Raw genomic sequence first — 20,498 nt, 5'->3', positions numbered from 1 at the left:
GTCGGTTCCCGACGTGGGGGACGGAGCTGGGTTACGTAAGCCCGACGAAAACATAACCAGAGGATAAAAGTTCATTGTTGAATCTAGTTACAATATACATGCTAGCGATCAATTCAATCGACCTTGATTTGGCTGTAGATGCTCAACACAAACACCATGACACCAATGAATCCAACAGCACCGCACAAAAGTCCAATTCCAAGGGAAATCACAAGAGAGTAACCCACGTAGAGAATCACAGAGGTAAAACCGCCAAGTTTGAACTTTGACAGTATCAGGGCATGCAAAAACACGTAAACAGAAATACCGCCGCCAACGAAGAATGATCTCCATTGCCATTTGTAATTCTCGTTGCACAAAGTGTAATAGATAAGCAACAAGGTGACCAAAAGTGTAGTGATCAGCATCAGAATGAAACAAAAGAAGAGGAATCCAAACATGTAGTAGATTCTGTTGAACCAGAGAGAGTTGTAAATGAAGTACATCTCTATGGCAATGGCTCCGAAGGGGAAAATGCCTGCAATCAAGGCCATGTTGGACGTCTTCAAGTACCAGGCCTGTTTTGGAATCTGCCTTGGGATTTGATTAACTTTGACAGGCACCTTAATAGCTGGCCGTCTAAATCCCAGGAGAGAACCAAAGCATGAAAGTGGAACGCTGATAGCAAACCAAATCAGAACGATAACAAACATGGTACCAATTGGCACTGCTCCCGACGAGTGTGCAAAAATTAAGAAGAAATTGAAAAAGATGAACAGTCCGAATAGAGCTCCAGGGACCAGCAGTGGAGATAGGATCATGTTAGTTTTCCAGTCTTCACCTTGGAAGAATTTGTAGATGTATGCAGACGTGAAGGATCCAACAGAGCCAAAAACTGCATACAACACAAACATCAGAGTAGCCAAAGAACCTCTGTTTGAAGGAGAAAGAAGTCCAAGAAGCGCGAATCCGCAGGTACTGACTGCCATCAAAAGGAATTGGACACCAGAACCAACCAGAACAGACAACAACATAGGGTTCTTTGGTGGCCTGAAAACGTCTCCGTAGACCAACTTCCAGCCCATCTCGTCAATCATGTCGTCGTCAAGGTTGATTTCATTGTATTTTTGAATATCATTTCTCAATGTTCTGATTAAAATATGAGACATGATGATAGAGAGGAAAATGACGATGAGAGAGAAGTTGACCAAGGAGAACCATTGGATCTTCGGGTCGTACACGTGCAAATACTTGTCCCATCTTGTGGCCCAGACAGTTGGCGATTCAATGAAGTAGACGGAATAGGTGAACGTGACGCCTGTGTCGGCCTCCTGGCTCAACGTGACAGGAACAGACGTTTCAGGATCACAAGTCACGTCGGCGGTTTGCGTGAGCGACTTCGGATCGACGATGACACCGACGACTCTGTACTCATCCTCTTTTCTTTTGTGGTACTCGATATAAATATCATAGTGATTGTACAGGTGAGCAACATTTTCGTCGTCGACATATCCAATATGGAATCCCGAATTGTAAAACGTAGTATCTGTTTGCTCATCAAGCATTTGTCTGGCTGCCGGCAGCCCATCAATAAGCCAGTTGTGCTTGAACCCTGCACGTATATTTCTGTTGACAAACACCGCGTCCGACTTTGAGTAAGTTTCTGAGCAGAGATTTTGGCACGTTTTATTTTCCAGCATGTTCAGCTCGAACGGCGAGCTGAAGATTCTATCTCCGAAAATGACAGATCCTAAAGACTCGCTTTGTTTTTCGGGACCATCCGCCGGTTTGCAGAAGTGGAATCTTGGGAAATAGTAATCGTACGAATAAAGATAAGTTTTTGACGAACTATCCTCCTGGTTGATAGAGGGGGTGATATGATTCACCAAAAGCGGAACCTTGTCACCGGCCTTATATGGAGTTGGTGCCACTCCCGGTAAGTAGAAGGCATTGGCATACTCAAGACAAAGAGCCAATACAAGGAACAGACCTTTCATGTTTAGACAAAATAATTATAATTTTCGTTACGTGGTTTGTAGTGTAGTGGATTGATTCAGCCATAATGAAAAATGGCAGACATTCTTGCGGAAGCAGTAACTCATCGCACGAGGTGTTTGACTATCAGAATTGCGAATATTCTCTTTGTGCACTCAGCCCACTGTGACTGCGCTGTTGCAGAATAAGTTTGCGTTGGGGGTGTGTTCTTGTAGTTGAAAAGAGGTGGACACAAACAAAATTGCAACGATATTCCCTCGTTCTCGCTCACATATGTGTATTTTATATCCCGTTTCCTGACGCGTGTCAGAGTTCTGTTCCTTTGAGCATTCATGTTCTTTACATGCGGTATTCGGATGTGTTGGCTGTGTGTCTCCTGCTGGGCATCCTTAAAAATAAGGTGGTAGCACGCAAACATAAGTGCGAGAAACCAAAGCTTTCTGGCTGAACTACTATCGGAATATTCATCGAATGGAACTCATACGCTCTTTGCAGCCAAGCACATTGTAGTTTCAAAACGGGTGCTTATCTTTTGGGTGGCTTGCGAACCAAGAGTATGCTATCTAAAATTTACAGCGTCGTTTTTGGACGAAGCGTAACACCACTTGGATTGAGAACCTCTGTATAGTTCATTTGCAGCTGAAAGCCCCCGCTAACTCTACCTCTGTATCCAATTGGAAAGAATCGTCTTACTGGGTCTACGTAATTAATCTCAGAATGTAGCCTTTGCGTTCACACGCTCCTCCTCTTCGCTGTCGTCAGGATGAGCATCTTTCAAACTCTGAACACTCTCGAGCTTAGGATCTTTCAGAAGGAATGCAAAAGCAAGCAGCGGAACACAGAAGCAGAGCCCAACAACGACCAGAATCTTCTGGACGTGTCTGTAAGAAGCGACCAAGGCCATTCTGTCAGGATCTCCCCAAGGATGCTGATAGATCCACGTCAGCGGAGATCCATAAGCAGCGGCTGCCTCGGTGGTATTGGAGATGCGCTTGTATATTTCCTTTGGCAAGAGCTGGGTCCAAATGGCTCCTGAAATAGAACCACCGAGAGCAGAACCAACATAGTAAAGACAGAGGTACAGAGACAACAGTGAGGCCATATGTTCGTGGTCTGTGACAGTCTGAATGGAGGCCTGAGTAACGTAGGTGAAGAAACCTGCACCAAAACCAAAAAGACATTGAGCACCGATCAAACCGTCCTTGGTGCCGTCTCCTCCTCTGTATTTGACCATCAATCCCATGGCAATAAACCACATAGCAATACCAAAAATAATAAAGGCCTTCAGCCTTCTGATGTATGCGATAGCAAATCCAAGGATAGTACCCGTGATCACCGAGACGAAAGAGTACAGACTGGTAATTCTGGTAGCAGACTTGATGGACTGGTTGAAGCCAACCACAACAACCGTGTACAAGTAGTCACCTTGCATGTACCAAACCATATCAATGAAAATGGCGATCATCAAGGCTCCCCACACAGATCTGTCCTTCATGTACTTAGCCTCAAGGAATGGGTGTTTTGCGAATTTTGCTTCCCAAAGGAAGAAAAATGGCAGCAGGCAGAAACCAACGACCAACGGTGCAATGACTTTAGCCTTCTGCCATTCCGTCTTGACTCCTCCGGCCAGAGTGAATGGGGTCAGAATGAGCCCAAGACTGAGCATCACGGAAAGCAGACCAATCAAGTCGATTTTCCAGAAAAACGTCTCAACAATGAAACGCTTGAAACCCAATCTTCTGAAGTCGGAAACCCCCTCAAGTCGGTGAATGTCTCCGCTGCGGTACGCAAGGTAGTGCATGTGCATAAAGCAGAGTATCAATGGAATACAGGCCAGCGGAAAAATAAAGGCCCACATACCAATACCCCAAGACCAGCTTCTCGAGCCCAAAACTGCTGAAGTCACGTCACCAGAAATCCATGTATTGATCACAAAAGGCAGAGCTGCAACAAAGGAGGCAAGCACTCTCCAGTTCATGTTCGAGAAGTCCGCGGAAATAATTTGCAACAGGACAATAACTCCAGAGTAGCCAAACTGGTACAGAATTGCTCCCGCAGCAAATCTGGTAACATCATACGCCTGAGACTCGATAATTGTACCAACGACATAGAGCAAGATCGCGATGAAAAGGAGCTCGACTCTACCGAAAATGTCCGAAAGTCTAGCGTAGAATAGCTGGGCGACACAGGCTGCCACCGAACGCACAACAGTGACGGTGGAAAGCAGCGAGTGGTTGGCATAAGAAGATGTAGCGTACGATTGGTACGTGGATCTGATTTGTCCGTCAAGACCGTAAGCATAAGCAACCAGGAAAATAGAAAAGAAAATTGCAACTTTGCCGTACCAAACGTTGTAGTGCTTGTTCAGGGCTTCCGTCCGCCTCACACCGTAGCTTTTCTGCTCATATTTGCTGTGAGAGTTTGTGACGACGTCACTTTCCGTGTCTTTTTCTCTGTTGGTGGAGGAGTTCATTGGGGAATTGGGGCTGAAAAAATTTAGCCTTTCTTCTTATATCTATCTGAAGTCGGGTCCTGGTGAAGTGATCAATTTACATTAGGAAAGATAATTTTTCGGCTGCATGAAACAATAGCCGAGCATTGCTTTTTACCTCCCAATAAGGCTTCACGGTAGAAGAAACACAAGGCCATCCGAAATCGCCTACGTTAACGTGCATTGCCATCTATAAGGGTTTTTAAAATCGGCATTGATGCGACGATAATGCATTAAAAAAGCGTCAGTTTTCAACTGTGGGAATTATCTAGTCCATCACAAAGCCTGTTTGCTATTTTTTTTTTTAAACTGGCTCTACTTTGGAAACAATAATGCTGAGCTCGTACGGCTCAAACCATTTTTGCACCTAAATAAAAGTTGAGATTGTCAATGTGTGGAGGCGGACAGTTAGCAGTAAATTTAGAATTTGCCAGCCTCTTCTTGGCCGCCACCGGGGGGCGTTGCAGCTGCAATAGAAGAAAAATTTGCGAATTTCAGTGCACTAGAGTTAAAAGTGCTGCAAGAGTATACACAGCCTCACTTTCAAGGCGTGGAAATTCAGGATGCTATTCCAGTCGCTAAGTTGATGAGCGTATCAATAATGCGAAAAGCATGACTGATTGCTGTTTAGCTAGAGCCTCCTTGCTTGATACATTGAACCTGATTTGTGAACACACTTGGTGGCTTCTTGATAGCCACACCGCAAAAACAGCACAACTTAAAGTTATATTGTTGTGATGTAATTTCCGATAAAATTATATTCCCGAGAAAATTGTCAAAAACAATTTGCCGGTATGGAAAATAGTGTCACTAAAAATGAGTTGAACCGCGCCCTCGAAGAGCTCAACAAAAACTCTGATGACCCGGATTTGGTAAAAGAGGCAACCGGTTTGCTCAAAAGACTGTATTCACAGCTCTCACAAACAGGATCTGAAGGCCTAAATCTGATCCCGGCAATATTGGGGTTTCTACCACATGAGAACCTCAACTCGGTTGTGCTTGCCATTTTGATAACACTGCAAGCAAAAGGTGGGAAGGACTACAATGAGAAACTTATTGACTCTCTAGAAGATCTGATCGAACTTTCACCTCGACAGCAGGTATTCAAGGTTCTGACCCAATTGTTTGCCATTGCGCCCGCAATCTGCCACCAATTGTTCATCCAGAACCAGACCCTAGTTTCTTACATCACGACGGAGACAACAGAGCTCATTAATGACACAATTCCAAAGTCCAGGTTTCACACCCTTTTAAATCTCTTTTCTGCAGCGTGCGTGGACGAACTGTGTCGAATTCCCATTGCTGACCACTACTCGGTGGTTCCCATCCGCGCTTTGGAGTCTGACGATCTCCATGTGCGAACTCTTGGGGCTTTGGTGATCCTCAAGATATGGAATAACATAAAAGAAGAGACGTTCAAGGACCATCCTAAATTGCTTCCGAATAACTTGGAAAATGTGCTTTTGGAAGCTCTTGAGCACAATGATTCTTCTGCAGTTGAGGGACTTGCGTATTTGTCTCTCAATAGTAAATCTCTGAGGGACAATCACTCTCTGATAGCGAAATTGGCGGAACATCTGGATGCTGAGCCATACGGAGTAGTTTGCGTGCTTGCAAACCTAACAAGGGTTGCCAAGAAAGACCAGCTCAGTCAGCTGAAAAACATGAACAAAGAGCCGGACAACGAGAAGCAGCTTGGTGCTTTTTCCAAGTATCTGCTGGATTCTGAAACTATCGGTAAAGTCACGAGTCTGAAGTCTGTGTCTTCCAGGGTTCAAGAGAAAGCAGTAGAATTGCTTTACAACATATCGTCGGACCGGAACTGTCGTCCCCAACTTATACAGCAAGGAGGCATTGGCACTGTGATCACGTATCTCGTTAAATCGTCTCAGAACATTGACTACAAGAATGGAATTTCAATTAGCAAACCGATCGAAAACCAGGAACTGCGTCTCATCGCCATCAATACGCTGGCAAACATTCTTTCCAGCAGCAATCCGACTGTTGTTTTCACGCGTTCGGAGCTTGTGACACCGGTTCCATTTTTGCTTGAGCCAGTAATCCAATACGACATCGAAGTCAACGGGACCAAGACTACAAGCCCCCTTTCACGGCTTGAGATCGATAATGCAGAGTTATTTACCACGCTGGTTGCTTTAATCAACCTGTCGTCTGTTGATGACATGGACGTGAAGCTTGTTCTGATGAAACTCGGATGGCCAGCCATTGCCAATCTCATGCTCTCTGCCAATGTCCAAATCAGACGATGTATCTTGGAGCTTCTGGCAAACCTCATTGTGGCTCCGCTATGCATGGAAAAGTTCTTCAACTGGACCTCAGAGAAGGATGAGAATTACAGAAACTTCAAGATTCTTGTCCAGCTTGTCGATCTTGACGATCGTGCATCACAGTTGGCAGTATTGAATATCCTAGCAAACTCCAGCGATTTTGAGCTGGTCGCTACCGTACTTCAAAAGTCAGAGATGTTTCTGGATCGGCTATTTGGCATACTTCATAACCAGTACGACACAGATTATCTTGTACGTGGTTTCTACATCCTTCAAAACTTGGCAGGCTTATCTGACCATGAGCTGGTGGCTTCTTACGCACAAAAGCATAACTTGAAAGGCATACTAGGAGACCTCTTCAGAAACGTCGGTGACTTGGAGGTGAGACACATGGCAATTGATGCTTGCAAGCGGTTGCAACAATGATATTGTCATACACATAATTAATTTTCGCAGAGATTAAATATTTATCCTATATTCTTGTATTTCTGTGTCTCGCTGATCTTGTCAAAAATGTACTGGTCTAATTCAGGGTCTTCAGTCACGTCAATTTGTGGCACCTGAGAACCGCTCAGTAATTCCGCGCCTGTTTTTCTGAGATACTCTAATCGGCCTGTTACAAGAGAGTTATTGCAAATCTGCGCCATGTCTCTGTCTCTGAACCCGGCAAACTCCAGTTTCCTCTCGCACAGCGTTTCCAGCACCAGCTCCCATATCCATAGCTCAATGTCATATCCGATCTGGGGGAAGTTCTTCCCAAAGTTACGGAGCTCCTTATCATTTGGGTCTGTAAATAAATTTCTTTCAACATAGTCGAAAGGATTCATCTTCGGATTATGGATATGGTAGAAGAGAGGTTTTCCAGGGGAATCTTCAAACGCAAAGTTTCCGAACGCATGCATATAGCTGTAGACATACGCGCTCTGCAAATTGTCCATGTTCTGTATGTTCTTTTTCACAGCTTTCTTGAGAGTTTCGTAGTCGACTACAGGATCGAATTGAACAATGGTGGAGTCGACAAAAAACTTGGCGTGCTTGATAAATGTGCCGTAAAGCTTGTCAGGCTTGCGATAAACCTGGTAGTAAGGTTTCCTGAGAACGTGGGCTGCCAGAACCAACGTCTCCTTGTCGCCTTCTCCAGCTCCGCCCTGGGACAGCAGCGGGTGGTAACCAGCGGGGCCGTCGAAATTGTAATACAATGACAGCAAAAGCGTGTTGAAATGCTCTTTTTTGTTGATGAGGATTTGGCCGCTCTCCGAGCTCCACTCGGGAAGCGCACCCAGTCTATCATGGAAATTGATCTTGTCCTCGACTTCAATCAGTTCTTCCTTCGTAACGTATTTTTCTGTTGGCGTAAAGAAATCGTTGAGTCGCCGCACTGGAAGATTGCCAACCTTGATGTTGAGGATCTTGTACAGAAGCGGAGAGCTGGTCCTTCTCCAGAAGTCGGGCCAGGTCACCATGCGGAACTTCTTGTACAAGTTCGACTCAAATAAATGGTCTGGGTTTGACACGGCAAAATTGTCCGAGTCCAGGTACATCATGTCCTCGAACGAGCTCGCCAGCATCGCAAAGGACTTGAGCTGGTAGCCTTTTAATTCTCCCAGCGATTGCAGAGTGTCGTTTCCCAAGACCTGCGAAAGTCTCACGCAGGATGCGTTTAGTTCGTTTGGAAAAATCTCGTCGCACAGTTTCGGCTCGTATTGGCTATCCTGGGGAATGACCACCTCGACCGGCAGTGTCGAGCCGGATTTCCTCAGTGATCTGATCGACAGATACGCATACCACGTATACATTCCACCGCCAACCATGGTGTACCCTGCTCCGCGGTAGAAACCCACCGGGCGTTTGGAAAGACTCGATATAATGTTGCGGTGCTTGCGGGTAAGGTCTTCGACGAACTGGGGGTCAAACTCCATGAACTCGAGAAGCCGATTTTCTGAGAGAACGTTGTAAGGGGTCTCTTCGAACTGAGTTTCCCAGATGACTGGCTTGCCATCGAGCGTGATGGTGCGCTCAGGATGAGGAAAAAGCATCCTGTTCAGCTTAAGGACCTTGGCAAACTTTTGGAACACCTTGCTCATCGGAGCACGCACGTTTATGGGTTTGTACGTATGGCGATCCTTATTTTTCCGCAGCAAAATCTCGCGGTCCTCGGCAAACATGGCGTTCTCGTCCTGAATCATCTTTCTGATGTCATGTGCGGTGAGCGGGCCTTTCATACCGTTCTTGAAGTACTGTTCCTTGATGTGCTGGGAAGTCCAGTAGTTCTTCAGTGCGGACCCCGGAAAATTCAGTATGTCCACCTCGGAGCCCGTGGTGCGTGCCTCGTACAGAAACAGCGTGCTGTAGAATAGCACTGCACACGCCAGGGCCAGCAATATCCATTTTTGAAGTCGGGGACGCAGCATTACACGGCTACCTTCTGATCCGAGGCTGAAAATTACTTAGCTCCAGCAAGACGCGTCGATCGTCGTAAAAGCTGTCGTCCCAAGAATAAGCCCTGGTAAATTTGCGACAGCACCTAACTGGAGCGTAGGAGACGGCACAGACTTACCTTGCAAATGCTAGAGACAGGGTTGCGCGGCTTGGCTCGCGGAAGAAATCTGCTCATTCTCGCGATTCCCGTCGCGTACATTGTTATCCATATCTTGGCGTCCAAATACTATTCTGGCCTTGTGCACAAGATGGTCGCGGTGGCAGACCATTGGGCATCGTGGGGGGTCCGTGGAAAGCTGCTGCTGTTCATGTTGGTCGTGATAGTCAGTTTCCCGCCGGTTGTTGGCTATTCAGCGCTGTCATTGCTGACAGGCATGGTCTACGGGTTTGCTGGCTGGCCGATCATTGCCTCTGCAACACTACTTGGCTCGACGCTGTCGTTTCTGCTCTGCCGTCGCTGGCTGCAACCGTACGCCGTTTGGTGCATGCACCAAAACGTGAAGCTCAAGGTGTTCGTGTCTGTTCTCAACGACGAGAATGCTCCGTACTGGCACAACTTCGGCCTGATGTGTCTGGTCCGGCTGTGTCCACTCCCCTACTCACTCTCGAACGGGGCGCTGGCAGCAATTCCGACCCTGCAGCCCAGCATTTACGTGGGAGCCACGGCTGCAACGAGTCCCAAACTATTTGTCCCCATATTTAGCGGCTACCAACTACGAAAGATGATGCAAGACGGACGGAGCCCGGGAATGCAGACGGTGGATTTCCTCGGCATGGTGATCGCCCCGTTGTCGTTTGCGGCCGTGGTATACGTGATTTATAAACGTGTTTCACGAAAATTAGAGTCACATGAAATTGATGAACTTTCCAATCTGGGCTTGGAGGATGCTTAGTGTCGCGAACACGTTAATATGAAAGTGTTTTTTTTTTTTTGAGAGGTAAATCTTTCATTTCATGAGCTACAAAGATCTTCAACCGCCAGAACTGAAGACTCTGCCGGAGTTCATGAGGACCCCAAGCCCCCAGATACGGTTTCACTCTCCGTTCCCGCCACTGACAACCACCAAGAGAGTGCGCTCGGTGATGGAGAGAGCGGGTTTTGATGTGTATCGTCCAGACCGTCCCCGATCCTCAGGCAACCGCTCGACGCCGAATCTGAGTAACCACAGAAACTTCACAGCGCCAGGAACGCTCGCTACACAGCGTCACCACGACTCTGATCCGCAGATCCAGCACAAAATGATGGCCAAGGACGGAGACAAGAGCACAACCTCACTACCCCTTGACGCGCGGCTCGACCAGCTCAAACAGAGAACTGCCTCTGCAGGAGCGTCCTTCCCAAACACCCGCAGGGACCCGCTTGCCAAATTCCAGCTGGAGGACGCATCTGTGGACACCAGTACAGGGTCATTGGGGCACGCATCCAAGGCGCCTTCTGGCGCCGATCGTGCCAGTGCATACAGCGCCAGTCCGTCCAGACGCTCGAGGGGCCTATCGGGGATGTCCCAGGCGTCCGAGAAGTCTGGAAACTCTCTCAACTTCGGACCAAAGCCCGTGGTTCCGCAAATTATCACCTCCTCTGCAAGCTCGCCAATCCATAGCACGTCTCCGGCGCCTACATCCAACCCGCCACCTCAGCCACCCCCAGACGTTTTGGCCACTCCTCCTCTGGGGCCCTCGACGTTGCAGCCCAACGATACACCTCTGTCGAAGTCGACCATGAACACGACGGAGCAGGAGTTCGAGGACGCCAATTCGTCGATCGACGCTTTCGACGCCAAGTTCGAGGCTGAGAATGACGACTCGGTGGAACAGCTGCTTTCGATGCGCAAGGAGCTGTCGCCGACTCTAAAGGTCGACCTCCAGATCCCGCAGCTGAACCCAAGACCGACAGACAGCATGACATCGTCCATATACAACGCACAAGACATCCAGAGGTTAAATAACATGCAGAGTCTGGAGTTTAAGATATACAACACACAGGAGGAGGACCGACAGAACGACATGTCGACGATCCAAGAGGACACAGAGTACGACGATAGCGTGGCACAGGTGACCAATAGAATGTCGAAACTGGAGACCGAAAGCCAGAACTCTGTCAAGTCCCCGAGAAAGGCTCCTTCTGTAATCAAATTTAACCCGGGAGAAGGACCGTGCAGGAAATGCGGGCTGCCGATTGCGGCGGGACAGAAGTCGATCTGGTCCAAGGACCAGCAGCTGTCTGGCCAGTGGCACAGAAAATGTTTTTCGTGCACCACGTGTTCGAAGCCGTTTTCGAAAGGCGAGTCCTGCTACGTGCACCAGGATTTCCCGTACTGCGAACTACACTTCCATGAGAAAAACGGCTCGTTGTGTACGTTCTGTGGACAGGGAATCGAAGGGGAGTGTCTGTCGAATGAACACAGCGAGTTGTTCCATGTACACTGCTTGAGCTGTTCCGAGTGCGGAGTGACAATCAGGACTGATTACTTTGCTTTCCAGGACAAGATCCTGTGCGAGAACGACGGAGCCAAATTATTAGGAGAGTCCGGCGGCTTGGACGAACGCACAGCAAGAAGACACACCCGGCTATTGTACTTATAAATAGATTTGGTGACATGAATGCATTATAGAGCTGGTATCATCTTGTAGGAAGCTTGAGCAACACATCGATCCCTGTGCCGAGTCGATTTTCGATCTCAAGACTGCCATTGTTGAACTTTGTGAGCAGCGAGCACAGCGGGATGCCCATGCCGAACCCGTTCACCTCGTCTTTATTCTGTTCTGTGGCCGTGGTGAAATGGAACTGCCATATTTTGTAGGCGATATCGGGTGGCATACCGCCGCCAGAGTCTGTGATCTTTATCGTGGTGGTCTCTGGATCGTTCAGGATGTTGATTCTGATTGGGGTGTTCGTTCGGAGCGCGGGAATGGTGGAGTTTTTAAGCAGTTCGAAGAGCACATGTTGGATTTGCGGAGCAACACACCGGATCTTGGCATCATCGGAGCCAGACTCCAGCAGGATCTGCGGAACAGGGTAGTCGTTTAGAAGCAGGACGTCCTGTGTGTATTTGATAGCATTTGTAACAATTTGGCGCGCACCGATTGTCTGCACCAGGGAGTCGTTATGCAAATAATTGCTAATCTCAAAGGTGGTTTGGATTCGGTCGGAGTGATATTTTTCCAAAAAAGAATGCGTCTCCCTGGTGTAGTGCTTTGCCAGCCACGCAAGGTCGGATTTAGTAGGCTTGGTTGCTATCTGGGCCAGCTCTTCCGAGCGCGCATAGAGCTCGTCCTTCAGATAGCTCACAAACCTGAACTCCACCATCTGGGACGCGGTCTCCAGCCGCTTATGACTCTCTTCATACTGTCTTCCGAGATCGTGATAGTATCCCTTGATGCTGTCTCTGGTGATTGGATTATGCAAACACAGCAGCACAGCCTGGTCTTTGTAGAGTTGGAGCAGCTTGTTGACCAGAGTGGCCCTTCTCGACTGGCATTGTGCTTTTGTAGAGCCTACCCCCCACGTGTTGAAGAATGCCGGCTTCAGACTCACAAGAAATGTCATTTCGAGAAATTAAACCATCTTTTTGGTACTTATACTAAACCCTATCCTTTTGGCCGGGTTCCGGGACAGGGGAAATTTGGGTGAGCCCGAGGAGCGACGCGTCGATCGACGCATACAACTAAACCGGGTAGTCGAGCGTGTTCTTGACGTCGTCCTGGCCGATCGAGCCGTCTGCCGAGCGCGGATCCATCATCGACTGCGTCGGGTTCGGAAAGGCCGCGCTGGTGTCGCTGAAAATGCCTGTCTTGGGAGTCCCGCACGAGGACGTCGACAGCCAGCTGCTTGAGCGGTGGACGGCGACACCCTTGGATTTCACCGCATACGGCGATGTCGGCAGCGACCTTTGCGTTTCTGACGCGGTTTTAGGGACGCTCAGCAGCGGGATGCTTGGATGGCGGCGGATTTGGCGTTTTATCGGCGTAGACGTGGCAGTTGGTCTGCGCGACGGGAAGACCGTGTTGGAGCGCGTTCTCTGTTCTCTGAGGCTGCCGACGGCCAAAGACTCGGATCTGCGGCGCTGGTGGGCACGACGTTTGCGCGGTTTGTTCTGCTCTGTGCTCTGGACAGAACTTTCGAGGTTGTTGATGAGCGAGACGGGCAGATAGGTGAGCTGTCTGCTGGGCGTGGAAATAAGTTTGGAGCGCAGATTGGAGATGGCCTTGTCGAGCGCAAATTCGAGCGAGCAGTGGTTCTTGATGATGGAGATCTTGGGCCATGTTGCACGGGCACCTCGTACGAGAGCATCGAGCAAGAATTCCGGGGTCGGATTGACCAGCAGCTTGTTCATCTCGTTGAAGCGGATCTCGGGCAGGATGGTGATGTCACCTGAGTAGGGCTGCGACAGGATCTGGCGCATTTTCGTGGAGAAGTTGGTGGCAATGCCAAGCTCTGCGGCAAGCTCAAAGTAGTGGATGGCCTCTGCAGTGAGCAGCTCGCACGTGCTGTTGAGGATCTGTTTCAGTTTTGCGCTGTACTCGTTTTCGATCTCGCCGCCAACACACTGCACAGACATCTTGAGAAACGGCACGACGTGCGGGTTGACCTGGCACGCAATCACGTGGTTGACGTTGAACATCTCGGATAGCCTTCTGATGGGCAGGTCTGAGTGGACCGAGCCGTCGAGAAACTTGACCATGGTGTCGGACCACTCGTGGATTTCTCCGGTTTTCACGCTTTTCTCGTAGATGGCCGACGACGGGAATATCCCGGGCAGCGAGCAGCTGGCGCAGACAGCGGACCAGATAAGCACGTTGGGCGCGGTGAGGTAGTTGAGCAGCGTGGGCTGCTCGTGCACGGACACGGGCGACACGGTGATGTTGAGAATGCGGCCCGTTCTGTTGTATGCTCCGCGGAAAGTGAGATCGCCGAGAATCTCTCGCATGGTGGCGCGCAGATGCGAGTTGTCGAACCAGGTGCCGTACTTGAGCAGCCGTGCCAGACACGTGAGAAACGTTTCTGGGTTGTCGTCCTTGCCGAACACCTCGAACTTGCTGGACGTGATCGACTCCAGCAGGCTCAGAATCTCGGGCGTGGTCTTGGAGCAGATAATGGAGCTCAAAATCGAGCCGGAGCTCGAGCCCGACACAATCTTGGGCAGCAGGTCTAGCTCCAGCAGCGTCGAAAAAACTCCCATGCCCAGCATCCCGAAACAGCTGCCGCCGCTCATCGTGATGGCCACGCGGCCGTAGTTCTTGCGCGTCTGCATCAGCATTGCCAGCACATACGTGTCGTCCAACGGACAGTCCTGCCGCGTAAGCGCTGCCAAACACTGCTGGCACTCCGAGATGTACTCCTCGATCAGATTCTTTGTGCCCACAAACGAGTGGCGGTACAGATTGATGTTGTCCATGTTGGCCATGTTTCTGGTCCAAGTGGTGCGTATTAGGTAGAGCATCCTGGAGTAGTCACTCTTGAGACGGGCGTCGCGCAGCTCTAGCAGCCGCATCTTGACCAGCTGCCAGTCGTACAGGTCGCTCTCCTCCTGTTTTTTCCAGACGTCCTTTTCCATCAGCGCGTCCAGCCTGACGCTGGTCTGGTACCACTCTGCGTAGCTTGTGGCGGCGCGCTGCTGCGCAGTCAGTCGGTTGATCTGCGCGGTTGCCTCGTCGGGCGGGCCAATGCAATGTTTGATGAGGGGGACGTCGCGGAGGACCTTGGCAACTTTGCTGAGAACCAGCCCCCACAGCGAGCCGGACGCCCTGTTCTGCTCCTCCAGGTCGGCAACGCGCTTGGTGATCAGCCGCTCCGTGATTCGCTCGAACGGGTTGGCTGTGTGGTCGAAGGCCATCTCCTTCACATCCATTGTCTAAAATTTAATTTGAATTATTTTGGTAGCACCGCCAGCTATTTATTCTATAAAAGACCTGATAATATTCATGGGCAAGTAAACCCGCCATCGCACACCATCGCAGAGCCGGTCGTGTAGCTGGAGGCGTCGGACGCCAGATAAAGGTATGCACCGGCCAGCTCCTTGGCAACACCCTGTCTGCCCATAGGAGTCATCTGGTACCACACGTTGAGAATCTTCTTATCGAGGAAGTCGGACAGTCCGGTGTCCATGTAGCCCGGACACACGCAGTTGACTCTGGCGTTGAAGGCGGAAAACTCGACACCGAGCGACTTGGCCATGTGGATGCACCCGGCCTTGGCAGCGTTGTATGGCATCTGGTAGTTAGGCACGTTGACGATCATGCCCGACATCGAAGCGGTAATCACGAGCGAGCCAGACCTCTGCTTCTTGAACACCTTGCCGACGTTCTTGGCGCAGTAATACACTCCGTTCAGATCGACGTCGACCACGCGGTGCCAGCTCTTGTCGTCGTCGTTGATGTCCTCCAGAATCGAGCCCGTCTCCCAGACCACGCCTGCGTTCGCCACAAACACGTCGATTCTGCCGAATTCTTCCACCACGGCGTTGGTGGTCTCGGCAACGTTTTTCGACGACGCAACGTTCACTTTGTAAGCCTTTGTTTTGGTTCCGTACTTGAGCGCCAGCTTCTCGCACGTCTCGGTGGCATCGGAGTAATCCCACACGCACAGAACCTCGCAGCCAGCCTCGCAGTACGCCTGGGCGGCCGCGTAGCCAATTCCGTTCTCTCTAGCAGCACCTGTCACCACGCAGACCTTGCCCCTGAGCGAAAAAAGGTCCATGATGCTCCTTTCCATGATATGGGCGGGAGGCGGTTTGGGAAGTGGTGTAGGGTCGTTGGCGTGGATCAGAGAGGTGACGATCTCGTCTTGGGTCATGTTGCAAAGCGTGGGAGCATGCTCAACGGCGGATCGTGGGTATTTATACAAATCTGGGTATCCCTCCAAAGGAATTCCGAGTGCAAAAGCAATGTGTGCACTGCCAGGGGTTGATTACGTTTTTTTTTTTATTTTGCAACGGGCAGGAAAAGTACAAAATGGAATTCCGAACTAGTGTGTCTATCAGTCCGCCTTTGCTAGTAGCTGGTCGATCTTGGCCTCTAAGGCGGCCAGTCTCTCTTCTTTGGCTGTGTTGACCGCCTGTAGCTGTTCCACAGCAGACTCCAATTGAGTCACAAGAGCGTGTAGTTTGTCCATGGAGGATTTGAGGCCTCCCGCAGCTCGGACGGTGGAGGAGGAAATCGAGCTGGATGAGGCGGATTCAGGAACTGTCTTTGGAGCTGCAGCTTCCTTGTCAGACACAACCTCGCTGGAGATATTCTTGACATCCTTGATTGCTTGCTTAGGCTCCTCGACTGCTTCCTTCGAGTTTTCTGCGGCAGCTTCCTGAGTTTCTCCCTCGGGCTCCTTGGCCTCAATCTCCTGCTTCTCTTTCACCTCCCTCTCCGTCACCTCCTGCCACTCCTCGTCGTCCGCGTCGACGTCCTGTGTGTCGTCGTCGGACATTTCGTTGACTTTGTTCAGAAGCGTCGTCACCTCCTCCTTGTTCTTGAGGTCAGGCTCGGTAGCAGGCAATGGCCGCAGAGGCTGTGGTGTCTCTTTCTCCGGCTTTGGCTCCGGCTTTGGCTCCGGCTTTGGCTCCTCCACCTTCTGCGTCTCCCCCACGCAGGTTGCAGGTTCCTCAGAGCCCTCGTACAGATCCCTCATAGACACCAGAACCGGACCGCTCGTCTTGCCCCCAAAGAACTCCTCCGCCGTAAGCGCAGGAACACCAGCCGGCGCGTCCGGATAGATGTCGTCCTGGAACATCTCCGAGCGTCTTGGAACAATAAATGAGATCGGCTCGACAATGTTGTCGTTGTGCAGCTTGTACGCGCGCACAATCTCGTTCTCTCTCACGTTGACAAACCGCTTAGGTCCAATGGCATAGCCACGCTGCGGCGACGTAGATGGGAACTCCGAAATCAGATACAGCTCGTCCTTATCGAACTCGTAGTATCTCACGTTGCCGTCGCCCTTGCCGGCTACAAACAGGATATTTGTGGAGTCGTCGAAAAACGGCATCAGCACACCCGACGACGCGTCCACAGAGTAGAACCCACCCACAGGGCCGTCCTCGACCTTATCGGCCTTCCAAACACCCAGCTGTCTCTCGGAGAACCTGTCGAAGCCGGTGGTGACAAATCTGTCGTGCTTTCCAAGCCAGGCCACGCGCGGCGCCTTGGCTCCTGTGTGGCCTGGGCCCTCCGAGAGCACCTTGCCCGTGTGAACGTCCCAGACGCGGATCTTCTTGTCGCGAGACGCGGTGACAATCTTGGACCCGTCATAGTTGAAACAGAAGCTGGTCACGAGGTCCTTGTGCTGCAAAGTGCGCTCACACTGCTTGGTGTCCAAGTTCCACAGCTTGACGCTGTAGTCGAAGGAGGACGACGCCAAAACGTTTTCGGCAACCGGATGGTAGAGAACGTGGCCGACTTTGCGGGAATGGCCCGTCAAGGAAGCCACCGGCGCAACGTCCTGGATGTTGTCCGGGTCTACGTGGGTGAAGGTGTAGTCTGGCGGGATCTCCCACAACAGGATCTTGCCGTCCTCGCCTGCAGAGGCCAGCCTGTTCTCGTGGAACGGGTCGAAATCGGTGTCGAGCACGAGGCCGCCGGTGTGGCCGCGGAACATCGGGACCTTGTCGGGGGCTTTGCCGACCTCGTCGACGGGGATCACCAGAAACGCACCGATGCCGTTGGCGTTGACACTCAGGTACCGGCCATTGCACTTGACGATGTTGCTGTCGAACGCGGAGATCGTGACCTTCAGGTTCTCATAGCACATCTCCTTCTTAAACGGCTGACCGTACACATGTCTGTATTTGGACGCTCTCACAAACCGGCCACTAAGTGTTAGCACTAACAGCGTGACAACTCACCTCATAATTTATTTTTGAAAAGTACGGTATCGTCGCGTCGCAAGAAAAATAAATAAAATTAAAAAAAAAAAATACCTTTTTGCATGTCGCATCTCATAGATCTCATCGAGAGCGCGCACAACAGCCCCAGCGACGACGCGGTCCAGCAGCACGTCTTCAACGAGTGCTACCAGTATTTTGCGTCGCTGGACACCGAGCACTACTTTTGTGACACCACCACGGCGCGCATTGCATGCTACTTGCTCGTCATCTGCATAGCGTTCGAGGACTCGGAAATTCTGCGCACGCTCAAGACGGCGGCGCGCAAGGCGCTCGACAACTGCCCGAAGTGCATTCTAGGCTTCCACGAGGCACGCGCCGCTGCGCGAAATGACCTCCTGCTCAAGCGCAATCTGCCCTACGACAAAATTGCCATAGTGATCCAGCGGGTGTTCGACTGGGAGGCCCAGTCGCTGGTCGACAAGCTCGGCACGCTCAAATTTGACCGCGACGAGGACCTGCTGCACAGCTCCGATGTGCACAATACCCTGACTGAGTGTTTGGTGTGTCCGCAGCTTCTGCGCGCCAACGACCGGCTGCGCACGCTGTGCTCGCACATACTGGCCGTGGTGACCCAGAGACAACCGATTCGGCCGAAAATCGACCTCTTCGCCGGGCTGCTCTACTTTCTGTTCGAGGGCTCCGACACAGAGCGCGCGTGGGCGCTCTCGTGTTTGCCCGCGCAGCTGAGGCCCGCCAGCTTCACGGCGTCCTTCATGGAGGAGTACGAGCTCCATTTCTTCAACATCCAGAACCCAGCGCTCTTCAGCGCGGATGCCTGTGCGCTTTTCTGGGCCAACATCGTGCCCCTGCTGCAGCTCGGGAACGGCGAGTGCGTACTGCAGTTGAACTGGCCCGTGGCGGCTAGCAACTTTGAAAAAACAGCACCGTTTAAGGTGGTGCCCCTTGTGCGCATCTTTGTCAACGAAATCATGTCGTACCTGGACGAGCCGCTGCCGCTGCTGCTGCGTGCGTTTTCCGTGCTGCTCACAAAGCTGGGAGCCGAGTTTTGGGAGCACGTGCAGCCGCATAGCTACCTCAACTTTTTTGACGTTTCCTTCAACAGCCCGCATTATAGCAAACACCTAGACACGCTGCGGCTTGCAAACGCGGCGCCGGGCGCGCGCACGCCTTGTCTAGAGGACCTTATCAACTGGATATACCCGCTGTACCGATCTGTCACGCCGTCGCAGAAGACACAGACGGCGTGCATCGTGTACAAATATTTCTTGGACAAGTTGGGGCGGCCGCACTGCGGTGCACTGCTGGTTTGCGTGGGGGCAGATTTAATCACCGACGAGATCCGGCTGCAGAGCCCGCTGTTCGACGCCAAGCTGACGGTCGAGCTGTATAGCAAGTCGGATGCGCGCGCGCTGATCGACCGCAAAGCTATCACGCTGTTTGATGCAATGGTGGATCCGCAGGTAAAGATCAAGGCGCTGGGCGTGGTGGCGGCGTCGCTCGTGTACGACGTGGCGTCGCTGGCGCAGGCGAGCCATTTTTTGGCCAAATACGACGCCAGCACGGTCTCAGCGGTGAACATGGACTTATGGATCTTGCTATCACGCAAACTAGCCGCAGACGATAGAACGTTTGCGCAACAAGTGCTGAGCAGCTTAAGCGAGGCCAGCTATGTGTTCTCGCTCGACATCACGTTGCTCAAGATCACGTTCCGCGACGCACGTGACTTCTCCGACGAGAAGCTGCGAGAGCTGGTAGCCGGTTGCAGCAAGCAGAACAAGAGCGTGGCGATGTTTGCGAGCAGCGTCGAGGCGATATTCAGCCGCATGGCCGATTTCTTCAGCGGGCAGACTCTGCAGCAGATCCTGAGGGACCTAGCCGCGTCGATCGGCGTCTGGAAGTGTCTGTGCTCGTGCGAGGAAAAACTCTACGAGAGTGCTGTCGGGCTGCTGTACGAGGCGTTCGACGTCGACGGCCGGCTCGAAGCGGTGCGCGAGCTGCTGCGTATGGACACCGCCGTCACCGTCGAGGCCGCAAAGGACGCTTTTGTGAGTCTGACGCGTCTGGAGCAGTTCAACGCCAGTAGGCGCGGGGTGCGTGTCCTAATGGACCTCGTACAGTGTCTGCTGGACCCGATCGACGGCGTGCTAATTGATACGGCGCGGCTGAGCAACGCCACGCGCGCCATTCTCGCGCAGTTCTGGGCGCAATGCTGGCGGTTTCTCACCATGATCTACGTCAAAACGTTCGACTGGTCCAAGGAGTACGAAAAGGTCAAGGCTCACGTCCAAAATGCGCAGCACAACGAGAAAATCACCAGGACGCTGATGGACTTCACACGTGACGTGCTGGAGGTCTCGCAGACGCTGCTTGGCGGATACAAGCTGCTGGTGGAGTCGATGCAGTTTGCGGGTGTCTCTGCCGAGCAGAGCCGCGAGATCCAGCAGAGCCTGATTCAGCCCGTGCTACAGG

General features: G+C 51.3%; 10 protein-coding genes across 10 annotated transcripts; 3 read left to right on the top strand and 7 right to left on the bottom strand.

The window, feature by feature from the left end:
• Nucleotides 1–61: 61 nt before the first annotated feature.
• Nucleotides 62–1,976, bottom strand: OGAPODRAFT_100250 (uncharacterized protein; the record flags this gene model as incomplete). The annotated part of the gene is made up of 1 exon (XM_018352966.1): nt 62–1,976. The coding sequence occupies one exon, from the start codon at nt 1,974–1,976 to the stop codon at nt 114–116; it is 1,863 nt and encodes a 620-aa protein (XP_018210534.1). The 3' UTR covers nt 62–113.
• Nucleotides 1,977–2,659: 683 nt separating this feature from the next.
• Nucleotides 2,660–4,655, bottom strand: OGAPODRAFT_82527 (uncharacterized protein; the record flags this gene model as incomplete). Its single annotated transcript, XM_018356624.1, has 2 exons — nt 2,660–4,372; nt 4,584–4,655. The coding sequence occupies 2 exons, from the start codon at nt 4,653–4,655 to the stop codon at nt 2,687–2,689; spliced, it is 1,758 nt and encodes a 585-aa protein (XP_018210533.1). The 3' UTR covers nt 2,660–2,686.
• A 454-nt stretch (nt 4,656–5,109) lies between these two features.
• On the top strand, nt 5,110–7,179 carry OGAPODRAFT_94045 (uncharacterized protein; the record flags this gene model as incomplete). The annotated part of the gene is made up of 1 exon (XM_018357456.1): nt 5,110–7,179. The coding sequence occupies exon 1, from the start codon at nt 5,260–5,262 to the stop codon at nt 7,177–7,179; it is 1,920 nt and encodes a 639-aa protein (XP_018210532.1). The 5' UTR covers nt 5,110–5,259.
• Nucleotides 7,180–7,252: 73 nt separating this feature from the next.
• On the bottom strand, nt 7,253–8,984 carry OGAPODRAFT_16478 (uncharacterized protein; the record flags this gene model as incomplete). The annotated part of the gene is made up of 1 exon (XM_018354457.1): nt 7,253–8,984. A coding segment is annotated over exon 1 (1,237 nt), but the record flags the coding sequence as incomplete, so codon positions are not given.
• Nucleotides 8,985–9,300: 316 nt separating this feature from the next.
• OGAPODRAFT_16477 (uncharacterized protein) lies at nt 9,301–15,028 on the bottom strand (the record flags this gene model as incomplete). Its single annotated transcript, XM_018354456.1, has 1 exon — nt 9,301–15,028. A coding segment is annotated over one exon (2,171 nt), but the record flags the coding sequence as incomplete, so codon positions are not given.
• Nucleotides 9,301–15,028, top strand: OGAPODRAFT_94043 (uncharacterized protein). The gene has a single exon (XM_018357455.1). The coding sequence runs from the start codon at nt 10,147–10,149 to the stop codon at nt 11,773–11,775; it is 1,629 nt and encodes a 542-aa protein (XP_018210527.1). The 5' UTR covers nt 9,301–10,146; the 3' UTR covers nt 11,776–15,028.
• On the top strand, nt 9,318–10,085 carry OGAPODRAFT_8387 (uncharacterized protein; the record flags this gene model as incomplete). The annotated part of the gene is made up of 1 exon (XM_018356742.1): nt 9,318–10,085. One exon carries the CDS (start codon nt 9,318–9,320, stop codon nt 10,083–10,085), a length of 768 nt encoding a protein of 255 aa, XP_018210530.1.
• OGAPODRAFT_8385 (uncharacterized protein) lies at nt 11,813–12,739 on the bottom strand (the record flags this gene model as incomplete). Its single annotated transcript, XM_018356740.1, has 1 exon — nt 11,813–12,739. One exon carries the CDS (start codon nt 12,737–12,739, stop codon nt 11,813–11,815), a length of 927 nt encoding a protein of 308 aa, XP_018210529.1.
• A 19-nt stretch (nt 15,029–15,047) lies between the features above and the next one.
• OGAPODRAFT_16476 (uncharacterized protein) lies at nt 15,048–16,012 on the bottom strand. Its single transcript, XM_018354455.1, has one exon. It carries the CDS (start codon nt 15,983–15,985, stop codon nt 15,113–15,115), a length of 873 nt encoding a protein of 290 aa, XP_018210526.1. The 5' UTR covers nt 15,986–16,012; the 3' UTR covers nt 15,048–15,112.
• Nucleotides 16,013–16,129: 117 nt separating this feature from the next.
• OGAPODRAFT_16475 (uncharacterized protein) lies at nt 16,130–17,993 on the bottom strand. The gene has a single exon (XM_018354454.1). The coding sequence runs from the start codon at nt 17,930–17,932 to the stop codon at nt 16,169–16,171; it is 1,764 nt and encodes a 587-aa protein (XP_018210525.1). The 5' UTR covers nt 17,933–17,993; the 3' UTR covers nt 16,130–16,168.
• Between the last annotated feature and the right edge of the window lie 2,505 nt (nt 17,994–20,498).

Source organism: Ogataea polymorpha, assembly GCF_001664045.1.
Source record: "Ogataea polymorpha strain NCYC 495 leu1.1 chromosome Unknown OGAPOscaffold_4, whole genome shotgun sequence".
Lineage (NCBI taxonomy): Eukaryota > Fungi > Ascomycota > Pichiomycetes > Pichiales > Pichiaceae > Ogataea > Ogataea polymorpha.
This window is presented reverse-complemented; position numbering and strand designations above follow the sequence as displayed.